Source organism: Lepisma saccharinum, chromosome 5 (assembly GCF_977018435.1).
Source record: "Lepisma saccharinum chromosome 5, izLepSacc3.1, whole genome shotgun sequence".
Classification (NCBI taxonomy): Eukaryota; Metazoa; Arthropoda; class Insecta; order Zygentoma; family Lepismatidae; genus Lepisma; species Lepisma saccharinum.
In genome coordinates this window covers 83,685,948-83,704,701 of record NC_139233.1, presented here as the reverse complement: position 1 = coordinate 83,704,701, position 18,754 = coordinate 83,685,948, and the positions used below count along the sequence as shown (strand labels likewise).

General features: G+C 36.1%; 1 protein-coding gene across 8 annotated transcripts in view; it reads left to right on the top strand.

Annotated features, from left to right (window-relative positions):
• The window catches only part of LOC145987914 (uncharacterized), a 187,698-nt gene that overhangs the window by 15,661 nt on the left and 153,283 nt on the right, over positions 1 to 18,754 (top strand). For all 8 annotated transcript variants that reach the window (XR_014441696.1, XM_083122724.1, XM_083122728.1 and 5 more), the window contains one exon: positions 16,127 to 16,321. Coding sequence is in view for 7 of the 8 variants with exons in the window: in XM_083122724.1 (XP_082978850.1) it covers positions 16,184 to 16,321 (138 nt within the window). In the remaining variant the exon portion in view is untranslated. The remainder of the gene's footprint in view (positions 1 to 16,126; positions 16,322 to 18,754) is intronic.

The following is an 18,754-nucleotide window of genomic DNA, read 5'->3' as shown; positions in this document are numbered from 1 at the left end:
ATGGTCCTCTTTGAAATGTAGTGTGTGGTTTAGTGTTGGGGGTGAAGTCACAAATTTTGTGACCATGATAGCAAAATCCTTTCACAGGTGTTGGTTTTGGAGCAAAGCAAAGCTGTGTACCAAATATCATCAAAATCTGTGACTATGAGGGTCAACTCCTGCCTGATTTGACGTGGAATGACCCATATATAAACACAAACATGTCCATTTTTAACATTTTTATTAGCTATTAGGGGAAATAATTTTAAAAAATGAATTAAAGTGTGTTATAGAATTACAAGCTTATACTCTTGAAGCAAATGCACCAAAATATTATCCTAAAAATAATGACAACTTTGCCATATAATGAAGGAACTAAAGAATGAACTCACCATTCAGAAAAATTTTACGTATTTTTCAGAACGAATTGAAATCGTGCAACTTATATGGAATTTGAATGGAACTATTTGCAAAATTATCAGTGAAAAATCTTACTGACTCGCAGAAAAAGCAATCAAATGTATGAAACACAACTCGAAGAAACTTGTAAAATATTTTTAAAATGTTCAAATCTCAATATGTTTCTCCTACTTTTACGAGATATACGTAAATAAAAGGGACATACTGATACATAAAAAAGGAACCAGATGTTGTCACTTTTCAATGTCGTTATGTTGACAACTCTGACATTTTGTATGCATACTGCAATTTTTTCTGCATACAAATAATTTGAATTCCGAACAACGTACCTTCGTTTTATTCTTCTTATTGCTGACAAATTCATGGCTGGCATGCTATGATTTAAGGTAGAAAACGTTCCCACGTGCGGTACCGAGTGCCGCCAAAGGGGGACCAGTCGCTTCAGAGGCTTGTAATCAACTGAAAGAATGCCAGAAAAAAGGTGTGAATGCCTCTATGTTTTCGGGGGAATAGTGTGGATAGATTACCTAGTACTTTTCCAAACATTATTGCACTGGTAATGAAAATAAATGATTTTTTTATAAAAAGTTGTCACTCAGTTTTACGGAGGCTTAATAATGAATCATGAATAATGTCCCTCATGATAGCTGTAACTGTCTTAATAGGGTGGTACAGTCAAAAACAAGGATAACAGTAGGCAAATCGCCCATCACCATGTTGAGTTATTCTGTTTTTAAGAATTGAAACAAAAAATACAAATAAGCTAAGGACACCTCGGCTCCAGCACATGTATGATTCTATTCCATTCCCTAAAATAACAGAAGAGGAAAAGAAGAACGAAAAATGATGGACAATTTGCCCGCTGTTATCTTTGTGTGTGATTCTACCAAAAAAAGAGAAGATATAATTTATGATAATTGAGCAAATTTGTATAATTTCTCATTTAGTCTACAAGCCAGTATAATTGACCGTACTGGTCATAATACCGTGCGTCCATTTCGATCTGCAGCCGAGAGATCGGGAGAAGCGTGGCGGGCGGCACTGACGGAGATGCCGACATTTGCGGCCTGAAATGCCCGCTTATTTTTATGGACATATGCAGACATTTATATAAATATTGCAAAACGAGCACTAACCTGTGTTATAAGAGTATGGTTTTAATTTTAGTAGCTTAGTGACTGTATGTGCCGATGATTTTGACCCACCTCGTGTGAAACACGGCGTAGAGGTTTGTTTGGAGAACGTTCTAACGCTGCACCAATATCATCGAGTTTTGCTTCGGTTAGAATCCGTCGTTTTTGCTTAGGTGTTTTAAAATTTAACGATACAGTTACTCGTAATTTAAGGACAAGATGTCTAACCGTATCTCTGTGTGGAGTTGAAACGCATGGGAATTTCTGTACAAATTACCTATACACGTCTCGACACAAGTTTGTTTTCACGTAGGTACGTGTCATACATAAAAAAATCTTTGTTCTAACGTGAATCTTGCGGCTGGCATTCCAATCGTCTCACAGACACGTCACACATACACACTACAATAACACAAACAAGTAACTGCAAGTAACCAAGAATAACACTCTTGCGCACAGTACGAAATTAACACGCTCTTGGTTTACATTGCTCGCCACTATATTTACAACTCTGTCTTCATCTAGTCGTGAAGGAACAAAAAACTCGAGCTCGGAGATTTCGGATTGCAAGGAAGCTCACGAACACTATTGACTTTTAACGGTTTCTTCTACAGCGTAATCTTGATACAGTGTTGCACATTCAAAACCTCCAAACGACCCCCATCGGCACAAAACTCTTTCAAGGATATAAACTTAAGCAGGACGTTACTGGTCAAAACTATGATTAAAATGTTTTATTATCTGTGGCTCTTAACATCGTTTCTAAAGTGTATTTTTTTGTGTATATAAGAGCAGAACTTGGATGAATTACAGAAGAACTTTTGCGTGTTATAACACAGGTTAGTGATCGTTTTGCAATATTTATATAAATGTCTGCATATGTCCATAAAAATAAGCGGGCATTACAGGCCGCAAATGTCGGCATCTCCGTCAGCACCGCCCGCCACGCTTCTCCCGATCTCTCGGCTGCAGATCGAAATGAACGCACGGTAGTATACAATGCTTCACGAATTTTCAGTTGGTGGGGGATAATGGGGTTCAGAAAAGTTTCATTTGGAGGCCCTGAATTGGTAAGGTGTAGGTGTAGCACATACATTTATTTCAATTACTTCAGTTAAAACTTTAGATGGGTGAGGATATTGATATTCATGCAAAAGTTAGAACAAGGAACCATACTTCAGTGTGTGTGGCTGCATATAGCGTAATAGACAGACCAGCCCACTAAGAGTATACTGCATGCAATTTTCAAAGTATGAACACCTCAATCAAATTCTACATGGAAAAAGGAGGATACGTGGGATATAAAAATCGCTTAAAATGTGTTTTGGCTGTTGAATTCAGAATATCGTAGACTTTAAACATGTGTTCAAAAAGCATTTGTATTTGTTTCACCGTTGTTATATAATTTCCTGTGAACTTATTGTAAGACAAGGATTATATTGGGATCATACTGCTCTGAAGGACACGAAGGATGTATTTTGGGGGTCCGAACCACCCAACCGAAAGACTTATTAGGTACGAAAATTAAATAATGAAAATATACTAGTTTAGCATTTGTTGTATAATTTCCTCTGAACTTATTGGAAGACAAGGATTATATTGGGATCATACAGCTTTGAAGAACGGAAAGGACGTATTTAGGGGGTCCAAACTCCCCACCTGAAAAACTTGTTAAGTATGAAAATTAAATAATGAAAATATACTCGTTTAGCATTTGTTGTATAATTTCCTATGAACTTATTGGAAGACAAGGATTATATTGGGATCATACGGCTTTGAAGGACAGGAAGGACTTATTTAGGGAGGGGTCCAGATTCCCCAAAAGACTTACCAAGTACTAAAATTAAGTAATGAAAATATTAGCATTTGTTGCATAATCGATGGTTATTAATTTCCTTTGAACTTTTTAGACGGCAAGAATTATATTGGGATTGTATGGCTTTGAATGACATTACAAAGATGATTTATGTACACTACTACTTAAAATAATATGCATAAAATTTTAATCAGAAACTTTCTTTTCTCCAACTACATCATTTTTGTTATTCGATAAATATTCTATTATTCATTTATTTGACATTATTTTCATTGCCAGGGCACTTGTTTTTATGTAAATTATTCCGATCTTAACTACAGGTAAGCTGTGTAATAATAATATATTAATTTATGTATTGTAATTAGTATTAATTTGATTTAATATAATTATTTTAATTTAAACATTATTATTATTATTCCTGAGACACTTGATTCGCCCCCCCCCCCCCCAACATATTTCTAAATACGTGCCTGACTGCAACCTCTGTTCATGAATGCAGTGGTTCTTGGAAATTAATCAAAAAAAAGAAGTACAAAACCTTGTTTCAAAATATCTTGTTAAAGTACATTCTTAGTTTTCATCTTAACTGGCCTTGTGGTAGGGCAGTGGTGTGCCTAAAGGGGAGGGGGGGGGGTTGGTGATGGTCATAACCCCCTTCTTTGGCCCAACATTTCTAAAAAAAATAACATGAAAGGCAGGAAAGATGGTGAAATGAGGAGTGACTACCAAAAAAGAAATGTACCTGACCCCTCCCCCTTAGAAAATCCTGGGCACGTTACTGTTTTAAGTGGTTTTTCATTGAAGAAAATATTTGTTTTCTTAATTTTGAACTATCTAAGTTAGAGGCGGTTAAATGAATGTTAAAAAAATGGAGAAAAAGGTCATGAAAGAGTGAAGAAAGTAGATAGAAAGGTATGTTTGAAAACATTTATTTTGTATTTATTTATTTTGCTCCAATTTCAGCTAATTTTACAAGGGGAAAATATCCAAAATATCCAAATTTTACTATTTTTATAGCATAAAAAATAATTGTTGTTTTTTTTATTAAAGTTCAATTACTTAATTCTAGAGGCCAAAGTTTACCCCACGATCCTAAATTAGTATATTTTTAAGCATACATTTACAATTATTATATTTTTTAAGAGAAATAGATGTGTTGATAGTGATTTGAGTTATTTGCAGTGCAGTATATATAATTATTTCTCAAATGTATTCTGATAATTTATGTCTGAAATACACATGTAGATACTGATTTGAGTTATTAGCAGTGCAGTATATATAAATATTTCCTAAATATATATTCTGATTAATTTTCCGGGGAAGGAAAAGGGGGAGGTTAGTTGGAGCGCCCATAGTTGAGAACGGACGGGAAGATCTGGCTGGGGGAATTCACCCAGGATTTGAAACCGGGAACCAGACCTTGGGGGGACTGGTTGGGGAAGTTCATCTGGGACTTGCACCCCAGGAACCAGGTCCTTCGCAGTTGGCATCCCGCAGTCAACTGAGCTCAGCGACCCTAACACGCTTCATATATAAGGGTGGTGCTTTATCATTGTGGCCGAAAATCGAACTATCGGGTCCGCGTAGCAAACCTCCAATATTTACAAGTTTCCTACTAAGCATATGTAAATTACCCTTTTTTTTAGTACTGTAGAAAAACCAACTCAAAATAACTAAATGTACATACATGATGGAAAACGAAAAGCATTTTGGCTGAGTTATAAAACAACAATAGGAACTGAGAAACGCAGACAAGACAATATAAGATAAACCAATCAACAATGGAAACAAATACACTCAGAGCAGTTCTATGTTACCATTTTCATTATTTTATTTATTCCAGTGTTCTTCTGCAATTAATGAAGCTTCCAAGACATTCAAATCTATGTTTCCCATTACTGTTTTTAAAATCCTCCTCTTTTTAATCATATTCTTATCGTCGATGACGTGAGCTGACAAACCTGTTCTTGGGTTTAAATTTGTAATGTCCAAATCATGTTCGTGCCATCTTATTGCCATTTTCCTCGTTGTTTGTCCTACATAATCCTTTGAACATGAACAACTTATATTATATATTTCTGTCGTTTCCGGATCCCCTGGACCCCGTAAATACGTCCTTGATTAACAACTATGTGCAGTGTGTCAAGATATGTGTGTGTGTGTGTGTGTGTGTGTGTGTATATATATATATGTGTATATATACACATATGTATGTATATGTATGTATGTGTGTGTATGTGTGTGTATATAACCTTGTGTAGTAGTAGTTGTGCATTTGTGTTTTATCTTGTGTAGTGGTTGTTATGTGTTTGTGTGTCTTGTGCAGTAGTTGTGCTGTGTAGTGTTTTTGGGTTTGTCTTGTGTAGTAGTTGTAGTGCCTAGTGTGTTTGTGTTTATTTTGTGTAGTAGTTATGCTGTATAATGTGTTTCTGTTTGTCTTGTGTAGTATCGGTGGTGTGTATGTATGTGTCTTGTGTTGTAGTTGTACTGTCTAGTATGTATGTGTAGTAGTTGTGCTGTCTAGTATGTTGGTTTTGTCTTGCGTAGTAGTTGTGCTGTCTAATTTGTTTGTGTTTGTCTTGTGTAGTAGTTGTGGTGTGTTTGTGTTTATATTTTGTTGTAGTTGTGATGTGTTTGTGTGTGTCTTGTGTAGTAGTTGTGCTGTCTAATGTGTTTGTGTTCGTCTTGTGTAGTAGTTCCTCCATTCATATTGGGGGTTAGGCGTAGAGCTGACAACTCTGCACTGTAAAAACACATGTCAAGAAACAACAATATAAGGGCATGGATGTTCCCAAGGTAAAATATTCCGGAGGTAAAATAGTCCCCCGTTCGGATCTCCGGGTGGGGACTACTTTGGGAGGTCTCTGGACTAAGGATAAGATCTACGTTAGGAAGAAGGATATTAAATTAGGCACCTGGAATGTTCTGAGCCTTTACCGGCCTGGGGCATTTCAGTGTACAGTTAATGAGATAGTTAAGTATAAATTAGATGTAGTAGCTGTCCAGGAAGTTAGGTGGCCAGGAGAAGGGAATTGTAAAACTAAAAATTATACTTTTTTCTATGGTGGTACTGAAAATCATAATTTTGGAACAGGCTTTTTCATAAATAATAGAATTATATCGGCTCTTAAAACAGTAGAATTTATTAATGATAGGATATCATATGCAGTTTTACAGGGTAGGTGGTGTAAAATTATTTTAATAAACATACATGCACCAACGGAAGATAAAGATGATAATACTAAAGATGATTTTTATGCAGAGTTAGAACAGGTCTTTGATAAATTTTCTCAGTATGATATGAAAATTCTGTTAGGTGACTGTAATGCACAAATTGGCAAAGAAGAGACATTTAAACCCACGATTGGTAAAGAAAGTCTTCATGAATTAAGTAATGATAATGGTATAAGATTGATTACTTTTGCAACCTCAAAGAATTTAATTGTGAAAAGTACCACTTTTAAACATAAAGATATTCATAAATATACCTGGTCTTCTCCAGATGGTAAAACTCACAATCAGATAGATCATATTCTCATTGATAAGAGAAGGCATACTAGTATAATTGACGTTCGTACACATAGAGGTGCTGACTGTGCTAGTGACCATTATTTAGTAATTGCTAAATTAAGAGAAAGACTCTCAGTGATAAATCATAAGCAACAAAATCTAAAAGTTCTAAAATTTGATACAGGAAAGTTTACTGATGAAAGAATTAAGAAAGATTACCAAATTAAACTGTCAAATAGATTTGATGTTTTGCAGGATTTAAATGATGATGAAAATATAAATGAAACAGACGTAAATAAGAATTGGGAGCACATACGTAATGCAATAGAATCAGCAGCTAAAGAAAGTATAGGATACCATAAACCGAGAAAAAGTAAGCCATGGTTTGATAATGAATGTCATAATCTAATAGAAATAAGAAATCAGGCTAGACTTAGGTGGTTAAATAACTCTGATGATACAAATCTAAACAATTATAATAGAATAAAGCGAGAAGTTAACCGCACGTTTAGAAGTAAAAAAAGAGATTACTTGAAAACCAAAATTAACGAAATTGAAACAAACAGCAAAAATAAAAATATCAGAGATTTATATAAAGGTGTAAATGAATTTAGAAAGGGGTGGCAACCTAAAGTAAACTTGATAAAAGATAAAGACGGTGATTTTCTAGCTGACCCAAGTGATATTCTAAATAGATGGAAGAACTACTTTAATGACCTTTTAAATGTCCATGTAGGAGATAAATCAGAAGTGAATGAAGTACACACAGCAGAACCTTTAGTTCCAGAACCCAACTTGACTGAAGTTAAAGATGCTATTAAAAGGCTAAAGAATAACAAAGCACCTGGCATTGATTTAATACCAGCTGAGTTAATTAAATATGGTGGAAATTCATTAATGTATCAAATTCATAAATTAATCTGTTTAATATGGAATAAAGAAGAAATCCCTCAACAGTGGAAAGAATCCATAATTGTTCCTGTGTTTAAAAAAGGTGATAAAATGAACTGCAATAATTACCGTGGAATTTCTCTACTCTCAACAACATATAAAATATTATCTAACATTCTTTTAACAAGACTAACCCCATATGCTAATGAAATTATAGGTGATTATCAATGTGGATTTAAACGTAACAGATCAACTACAGATCAAATTTTTCACATCAGACAGACACTTGAAAAAAAGTGGGAATATAATCAAAATGTCCATCACCTATTCATTGATTTCAAAAAAGCATATGATTCAGTCAAAAGAGATAAACTATATAATATATTAGTTGAGTTTGGAATACCTAAGAAGCTTGTTAGTATGATAAAAGTATGCACCAGTGAAACAGAAAGTAAAATTCGTGTGGGTATTAATATGTCTGACAAATTTACAATTCATGATGGGTTAAAACAAGGAGATGCATTATCTCCATTGCTCTTTAATTTTGCCTTAGAATATGCTGTTAGGAAGGTAAAAGAAACTAAAGAAGGACTAAAATTAAATGGTGTGACTCAGTTGTTAGCATATGCAGATGATGTAGACTTACTGGGGGATGATGTGAATACAATTAAGAATAATGCTAAAATATTTTTCAAAACTGCTAAAGAGATAGGTTTGGAAGTTAACAAAGAGAAAACTAAATATATGCTTACAGGCCGAAACCAAGTGTTTGGTAATAATCAAAATCTAATTATTGATAACAACTCGTTTGAACCAGTTTCCAAATTCAAATACTTAGGAGTAATATTAACAAATGAAAATTATATTAAAGAGGAAATAAAAAGTAGGCTTAATTCAGGAAATGCATGTTACTTCTCTCTTCATAAACTTTTGTCTTCTCGTTTAATATCTAAGAAACTGAAAGTTAAAATATACAAAACAGTAATTTTGCCTGTAGTATTATATGCATGTGAAACTTGGTCCCTTACATTGAAAGAGGAACATAAATTGAGAGTATTTGAAAATAAGATCCTTAGGAAAATATTTGGACCTAAAAGGGATGAGGAGACAGGTGAGTGGAGAAGGTTACATAATTTAGAACTACATAATTTGTATTCATGTCCAGATATTATTAGAATAATTAAATCAAGAAGACTTAGGTGGGCAGGCCATGTGGCACGAATGGGAGAGGAACGAGGAGTTTACAGGATTCTTGTTGGGAAACCTGATGGTAAGAGACCTGTAGGAAGGCCAAGACGAAGATGGAGGGACAACGTTGAGATGGACCTAAGGGAAATCGGTAGGGATGGAAAAGAGTATATAGAACTTGCTCAAAATAGGGAAACATGGAAGGCCTGTGTTGCTGCAGCCATGAACCTTCGGGTTTAAGAAGGCTAGAGAGTTAGTTAGTTAGTTAGTTAGTTTGCGTTTTGTCCCAGCAAAATTTATTACTGATGGTTAGAGGCATGCATATTTAGTTTTTGATGAAAACATGAAATGTGAAATAACACATTGTAATGCTAATTTTTCATGTTTCTGAAAGGTGTGTGCATTTTCCTACCCTGTTTTGTCACGAAATGATGCGAAATGAACTGCAAAATGCGAAATAGACTCTTAAACACGAAATTTACCGTTTATATACCGACGCGACACTTTCCGAAGTCAGAATTATCCTGTGAGTTATGCAATTCACGGAAAATTGATTAATTCTGCTGTAAATATTTGAGAAGCAAAAATCGGCCCCTTTATACAGGAATAAACTTGATATTCTGGTAATGATTTTATGTGCTATTAGAAGGGATATGTTTATTTTGTGTAATAGTGCAGTTTTTAAATCAAATTTTGGATTACATTCACATTTTTAAAACCAAAATGTCATTTTATATGTCGCTTTTTCACCACTATAACAGCGAAATTTCATTTTATTTACCGCTTTTGAACCCGAAATTGACTCTGTTTTTGTACTGAAATTTTGCTTTTTTATTTGCCAAAAATATGTGCCTCTACTGATGGTCTGTCTTCAAAATTATTACTGTTTAAAATCAATCCTAAGCTATGTGCATCAGATACACCTTTTGTAAATAACAATGATTTGAAGAGCCCAACAATTTAATTTTTTACCCTCCATCGGTCCCACCTAGTCAGTCATGCTGTATCTGTGAGAAACAGGTTACTTTTAAATTTAAATTTTATTTTAGTTCTACTTGTAATGGCTATTAAACATCCTAACATTTCTTTAGCACTACATATGATAGTTATTGCCACCTTACAAACATTTGTTTAAATGCATCACTGCTGTTCATCACACTCATCATCACTATGGCCCTGGACTTTGTCATATAAAACTGTACAATATGTATGTAATTATGTCATAAAAATTAAAAATGTCAGAAAATGCAGAAATATTCCCAGTAAAGCCCGAAATATGCACAACAGCACTTTCAAATTTCTCATTACACGGGAAGTCAATATCTACCTGGGATGATGGAATAAAGTAGAAGTAGTGTATTAAATGAAGTCAGAATTCCTTTAACCAAAGAATGCAAAGAATGTAGTGGGAGAATATAGAAAATATTGTGACGTTCACTGAAATTTTCGTAAGCAGGGACAGAGTATACACACTTGATACGTGCCTGGCTCAAACAACAAAAGATATATTGAAACTCTTGTACTCGATTGCCGATAGAATAGGAGCTGTAATGTACATAATGTTATTTTTACTTTTGACTGATTGTTGCGAGAAGCAGAAAAGAAAGGAAAGAAATTAGAACAATTGAAACTTGTTTACTTGCTTACGGTGATTCTTGTGTCAGCACAAGAATGACTGAGAACATTTTTCTCAATAATGTTCGCATGGCTATCAATTGTTGGCTGGATTAAAAAGTGGGGGGGGGAGTATAATTGTTCTGTACTAGTTGGTAAGAAAGGACTGCATCTGCTTTTAATTTCTTCTTCCGTAATTTCCTTATCATGTCATCGATAATACAGCGTGTCCACGCTAGAGGGATCGAGAAATAAACGCTCACCATTTAAAACCAGATAAGGATATTGCTGTATTTTTCATATGACAGGAAAGGGAAACTCTCCGAGATTGTGCAACACTGTTTTCAAACTTGCGCATGCGCGTCAATAGCTTTTGTCTCGAAAGGAAGCCAGGCGCCATTCAGTAGTCGATCGCGCAGTGGAAAACATGTGGACACCGCAACAGAAAGTTCAGTGCGTGTTATGGCTAGCAGAAGAGAAATCTGTTACTCGGGTTCAATGCCGTGTTCGTCGTACGTGGAATTTGGAACTGAGGGGCCGCATCACAAATGCAGTAGCGCTTGTGACTCCCCAAATGCTAGAGAGCACTTGGCGGGAAGTTGAATACCGTTTAGATGTGTGCAGAGCCACCAAAGGTGCATATATCGAGTTGCATTGAACATCATCTGAAACTCGGTGAGTTTTGTATCAAGTGAAAGTAAAAGTTTATGTTACCAATACATTCTCAGGGTGGCAACAGACCTTGAAAACCTGGAAAACCGGGAAAAGTCAGGGAATTTGAGGTATCAAAAAAAGTCAGGGAAATGTCAGGGAATTTCGTCTTCATTGACTTTTTTATTTTTTATTTATTTATTTATTTATTTAAAGATATCATTATGGAACTCTGCACGGGAACAGGAAATCTCGTTCGTAAGTTTCGGCCTCAACTTTTAGGCCCCTTTTATGCGCAACACAACCACGGCGCCAGAAACCAGTGATGGCAGTAGGAGAGAGAGAGAGAGAGAAATTTCTCTCGCCCGGGCTTCTCGGCGGGAATTTTAAATTCGAACATTCCTTGGAGGAAAATTGTTATAACTCTGGCACTATTGGAGCAATCTACTTCGGATAACTTTTGTTTTTCAGCTAAAACATCAGCGCATGCAACCGTGTACAATTCAGAACATCGGACCGAGGAAGGGAAGCACTTCCCCGAATTTCAGTGGAAAAAACAAAAATCTCCCGCTATTTTGGGGAGAAGGTGCGAAGTTTAGTATTCTTTTCAAATAATGGACATTTCTCAAGAGAATGAAACATGTTCCATGTTCTTGGGTGCCATACAAGTTGAATAATAAGCCAAAATGTGATAATTTTTTTTACGAAAAATAGGTAATTTGCGTTTTTGGAGGGAAATTGTTATAACTCGGGCACTATGGGAGCAATCTACTTCGGATAAGTTTTGTTTTGCAGCTAAAACATCATAGCATGCCACCGTGTACAATTCAGAACGCCGAACCGAGGAAGGGGGGTTTGGGGGCGCGACCACCGAATTTCAATGAAAAAAAATAAAAATCTGGAGTTTGCCCCCTCTTCTCCCGCTATTTTCGGGAGAAGGCACAAACCTTAGTATTCTCTTCAAAGAATGAAGAATGGACGTTTCCAAAGAGATTGGAACATTTTTCATTTTCCTGGGTGCAATACAAGTTGAATAATGAGCCAAAATGTGAAACTCTGTTCGGAAATGTGGCATGGATATGTTGCGGAGAGGGGAGGAGGTTGGTCATCAGTATGAATTTCCCAGGCTTGCTCCACCCAAACATAAGAGTATGAAGGTCCAAAAAGCACATTCATTTCGTATTCAGCACCATGATACCATATGGTATCATCGGGCCAGTACGACCTTACTCTGATGATACCATATGGTATCACCAGGGGAGTAAAGGTTAAGCCTCTAAATATTACGTGGAAAATGCATTCAATTATCATTTTCTCTTGTCCGTATGGGAGTAGTAAGGGGACTTGTCAACAGATGGAGCGGATAAGAGCGGGTGGCACCGTCCCATAGTTGTCAGACGTCGTAGTAAGGAATTTTGTTGGACAAACTGAAGGAACATGGAAACAAATAGGTTCCATTGATACATACGATTTTTGTCGAATATCGCCACCCGACAAAGTATCTCACTACAACATGCGACAGAAATTGCATGGACTGCAACATCCAACAAAAATCGCATGCATAAACAAGAAGAGCTTTAGACTGCAAATATGCTGCTGGAATTTTATTACTCTTCTGGCTAACTTTGCCTTATTTAATGTAGCAGTGCTTACGAAGGTTTTGTTTCATCATCCTTACGTATTACTGGTTTCGCACAAGTTTACAATGACATTGAACTATTCTTAGATATCAAGAAGAATCCAACAAAACTGGATATATATATATCTTGAATACTATCACGAGAAAGTGAAACATAAACCTGCATTGGTGAACGTTATAAAAATTGGCAAGTGCATGCTCCCAATCTCAAATTTACTGCAACACTAGTATTGCAATGACATTAATGCCACTCGCTGTCTTGTCTGTTTAAACTCATGAGAGATGGTCATTAATCTCTCACTGAGTCAGGTTAATATCCAATATTATGAAATAAAATACTAATAATAAATATGTAAATATTCTAATATCATATTTACTCGAATCATTCAATCATAAAAGCAAATCACTCTCTTCAAGAATTGACTTTTCTCTGCCCGCCCTGCTAAATTTTCACTTTCCATCTACTGATTTATACGAGGGGTGGAAAGTGATTTCCGGTTAGTAGGGATATTGATTTTTCGCAAACGCCAAAACCGTGAAAATTGTAATTGCTGCGATGTTATGTTTAGGAATGTGCAGTGATGTCTGGACACATTTTTCGCCCGTTCGAAATATCGAAATAATGCGAATTTGGCATAAAATGCGAATTGTTGGCGTTTTTAGCGATTTTTTTAAAAAAAAAATATCCTAAAACAACGAAAAATTCCATGAAATCCAACATTCTTGTCTCTTCTAGGCCATGTTTGTGTACATAGAATATGCAAGTTTTCCAACATTTTACTTGAGTAAACTATAGAGTTATACGTACATGGAATAATTCCGACAGCCACATTAAATCATATATTTCCCACGATCTTTTCAACTTCTATCAAAACCATTTGCATCACAGAGCAAAGTGGCAGGGTTCTAACAGGAGATCGAGTGCGTATCTACCGTCACACGGGAGCCACATCTTCGTATTTGTCGAACGAGATATGTTTTGAATTACCAAGCTAAGTGCGCAACATCGGCATTTGTCGAGCGAGTAACAATGGAGCTCAGTCGTTAGGGCATCTGACTACTATGCAAGAGACTCGGGTCGATCCCCTCCGGGGGAGAACCGGGATGTTTTCCACCTATTCAAACTACTCCGGCACCCACCCAGCATCATATGAAGCTGGTAGCTTGAGGAAACTTTGAGGGATAAAGGTAGCGTGGAGCGTGGTGCTGATCACATCACCCCCATCTTCAGCCGTGATGAAGAAAGTGTGGGGCCCTAACTCCACACCCCTATACACCTTCATGGAAAAGTGCAGGGGAACACTTTACTTTTACTTCCTCAAAAATCTGTTCCAACATATCAAACTGTCACGAAAATACGTAGCCCTTGTGACCTACAATTTAGAATAATAGTTTAAAAGCACAATGGAGTATTAAGTTTCGGTATATTTGGCAGATGGATGTTCTAAAACAAAAACGCGAATTTTGGGAAACGTAATACTAACATGTCAAAAAATATAATACTAATTTTTGGTGCCATAATATATCGGTATGCATGCGTGTGTGTCTCTGTCTGACCACTAGTAATGCGTATAGGCACCATTGGAGCTTTTTTCAGGATGCCCCTCGTATATGAACTTTCAGAAGCTTTTATTATTAGAGTGTTCCTGTTTTAATGTGTGGTTAGCTAAATCAGGTACCTATACAATGCAATTCTATAAATTCCTTGCGTTAAATTTCTAAAACCTACATACCCTTTTCGTCAGCAATAATGGTATAACTGAATGTTGTCAGTTTCACAGTACTTCACTTGGATATACTGTACTGAAGCAGAAATCCCATTGATAATGTAAGGAAATTTGACACTTTATTTTGTTCGATTCAATTGTTTCACTTATATGCAAGAGTTAAGTTGTTTGCTTTACAGAGAAGAGAGAAGTAGCTTTATGCATTGAAAAATGAGTCTGCACTCATGGTTCTTGCATGCAGAGGGTTCCAAACCTCGGTGGAAATATCAACATATAATACCGAGAATGTATAAGGAGACTGATAAATTACATTTTTTTCTTAATCACTCTTATCTCATTTAGTCGTAACTTTAAAAGTAATCAAGTATTTTATTTTAAACTTACTGCATATGACAAAATTCCGTAATCCTTCCCTAGCTTGTGAATTGTAATAATTTTTCAAATTCACTATTTTGCAGTTTGAATTAAAATCATAGAGAATAGAGAAATTAAGTCAATTTCATAGAAGATAATATTGGTACTTAACAAAACCATACATGGATCTGTATGAGTTTATTATTTCCATTTGCAAAAACATCGATTTAGTTTAGTTTGTAATTGTCAGGGAAAAATGTAAATTTTGTCCTGGAAAACCTGGAAAAGTCAGGGAATTTCATTTCTGCTTGTTTGTAGCCACCCTGATTCTGTTCACTAGAAATTATCACTTATTTCTCGATCCCTCTAGCGTGGACACCCTGTATAAACTATCCATTCCGTTAAAGGTACGAAGAATAAATTATAAAATAACCGATTATGTGCAAGGCAAATTACAAAATTTTACAGAACTATGTCTTCTTATGAAGAAATATGTTGTAAAAATGGGAAATTGGTAAAATATGTCAAAATATACCGCATTAAGTTTGTCTATTTCTGCTAATTTTCATCAGATACGTAAAGATCTCACCCCAGTATTCAGTTTGATACCAAATAAAAGATGATGTTATAACATAAAGTTCCGGTCCCTAGTCATCACGTTCCAATTCAGTTTCCAAATTACCTTCTCATTCCTCTGCATTATCACAATCGCCGACAGACTCTTATCACTGCTGCCCTAATATTCATTGCATTCACCAGCACTGGTGCAGAGCATGGAATGAATGAGATAAGGTAAAGTTCCCCATGCATGTAGTACTGTGCCATGAAGGTATATTTAGGGGATGTGTGAGTAGGGCCACTTTGAAGGTGATGTGATCAGCACCATACTCTGGCCACCTTTACCCCCCCCCCCACGTCAGGAAAAATCCATGGTTTGTCCTGCAAACCAGGAAAAGTCAGGGGATTTAATTGTGCATTCCTTGTAACCATCCCGTAATAGAATTAACTTCATCTTATTTCATTGACTTTGCACACGTACCTGAAATTGGTTCTCCAAGTGATACTGGTCCAACACTAAAAACATTAGAATTGTATACATGTAGCATTAGTATCCAATATTTAGTATTAGTATTACATAATATTAACAATCATATATCACATTAAAAAAATGTGCTTCTCATGCAGTTATTTATGTAATTCACAGGGTCTTCACTGCTAAATCAATGAGGAAGCTAATATAGTAAGAAGCTGGATATTATAAATGGACAGCAGAAATCGCCAGAATAACTCTGGGGATGCTGTTGATATTGAAAGCAAATCTCCTGGTGGAGTTTCTCCAGTGCCTACCCATGAAGCGGGAGATCTTGACTGGGCACCCAACTCCACTCATCTTGATCAGGTATGTTTTTAAAATATAATTTTCCTGTACCTAGGTGATATTGCTTAGATACGTGCTGTTAATGATTGTATTATAATTTTATTTGTGAAGTATTTCTGTCATGAATGTATGACTTTCTTTGAAACAAACCGTAATGTTCAACACCAAAGCCCGACTGGCCAAAGAACAGACGTCAGGAAACCCAGACTTTTTGCCTCCAGTTGTGGGAATTTCATGGGTAGAAAAGTAGTGTTGCTACACACTTGATTTTTGTCCAGTCATACACGACACCTTTTGCTGTCAACATGCACCCTTCACTCGCATTTCAGAGACACCCATCACTTGCTATGCCGTGCAACCATTAGGCTTTGTTGTGCTTGAACTTGATGCTGCCACCTGTTTCGAAAACAACTCAAAACAAAGAAAAATTGGCAATGCAGAATACCACGAGAATTTCCCCTCACCACGACAGCTGGACAAAGCTGTGACCCTCCCTAGCCTTCGACAAAAAAGACAAATATGGAAATTTGAAGTTTGTTCTTTTGCCGAACAGGCTTTAGTCGTAACTTTAGACCAGTACCTCTATAAATTGCATTTGAAACACACACACATACACAGGCCTACATGCTGTTGCTGAGTTGATGTTATATGTGTATTTAAACAGTGAGTTTATGGCAAACTTTGTGTCAGATTAACTAAATTAACTCATGCTGCTTTAAAATGTCCTTTATTATTATTATTATTATTATTCTGGAGGCATAGTCCATATCAATTCAGGCAGGCAAAGAAAAAATCTTACCTTCAAAGTCTCAGATGTTATTGAATTAAACATATGTTAAAATTCAGGACAAAGTAAGAAACCTGCATTTTTTTGTTTTGTCCAAAAAAATTCCTGGCTTGAAGATGGCACCTCGGACATCATTTCTAACGTCCGATTTTTGGCAAAATATTAAAATGCTCTATCTCTGGAACGATTCAAGATATTTTGTTGCTGTTTTTTTGTATTTGAAAGAGAATAAGTTTCTGATTAAAATGCTAACCTCCGTTTGGAAATATGTGTCCAAGTTCTCTTGCTGTAGCCTTCTGAAATTTTTTTTAAAAATAAAAAATAATATTTTTTTCAAAAATGCCAATCCCAAATTTGTGATTTCTTTACTGTTGATCAGTACCATACAGTACTACATTCCCTGAAAAGGAGAACTTCCACTTTCGAGTTTAACAGGTTTTATAAACAATTGAAAATTTTGCCATACATTAAACCAGTTTTCATTACCACATTCTCACATATTGGTCTCATGAAATCAAAATCTAGTCTTATTTGACATGGCATTTTAATTCTTCATAAAGATAAGTAACAGACACTGCTTTCAAACATATTGAAGCTTCCAATATATATGTGCAAGTTCCAAAACATATTACAGGTTCCAAAGCATACATCTGTGCACTCTGCTTAGAACTGAAATTAGGAATTCAATGAACTAAAAATTTGTTCAACTGCATCAGTATCTTCCTTTGATATTGAGTGATGCCTTCCTGTTGAACCAATAGAAACTGGGGCACCCACAATCTTTAAAACATCGTGAATTGCAAGTGAGCACTGGTGGTGGTGTTGCTGTCTGGCAGCTGGAAATCTATATCCAACAGCCGGTCCATATGGTAGCACAAAGTTCACAAGGATTTCATTTAACTCGCAACTGATATCTATAACCTTTGCAATCCACCAGTCACAGTCATACACACAGCCCACAAACATCCCTCTTTGTAGATTGTGAATCTGAATATTCTCCTGCCGTTTCTGAGATCTTTGTTGGACAAATGAAATTTCTTCTTTCTTGCTCTTTAAAGTTTGTGTAATGTAGGTTCGCCCATCACTGTTAGTCCAGACATGTATCTTCTGAATTCCTTTCACAGGGCTAGTTTGATTGGACCATTCTTGTATTTTCTGCTGGTGGAATTCTTCAACTTCCTCTTTGGGCAACAGGATGAGGGCTGTTGATGTGTATGACTTCACCACTCTTGTAAAAATCCTTGGCATTCTGAATTGCTGCTGTACTTGGGCTGGAAAGATTATGTGTTGTAGTGTGGTGCTTCAGCAGGCCTCCTAAACCATCGCAAGGCCCCTTCCCATGACCAGTAGCACTGTATACCCACTCCATTGGCACAAGTGACTTAGTCAATTCAAACAGTTGAAGTGACTAAGGGCACCACCAGTGCTCACTTGCAATTCACGATGTTTTAAAGATTGTGGGTGCCCCAGTTCCTATTGGTTCAACAGGAAGGCATTACTCAATATCAAAGGAAGATACTGATGCAGTTGAACAAATTTTTAGTTCATTGAATTCCTAATTTCAGTTCTAAGCAGAGTGCACAGATGTGTGCTTTGGAACATGTAATATGTTTTAGAACTTGCACATGTATTTTGGAAGCTTTAATATGTTTTGAAAGCTGTGTCTG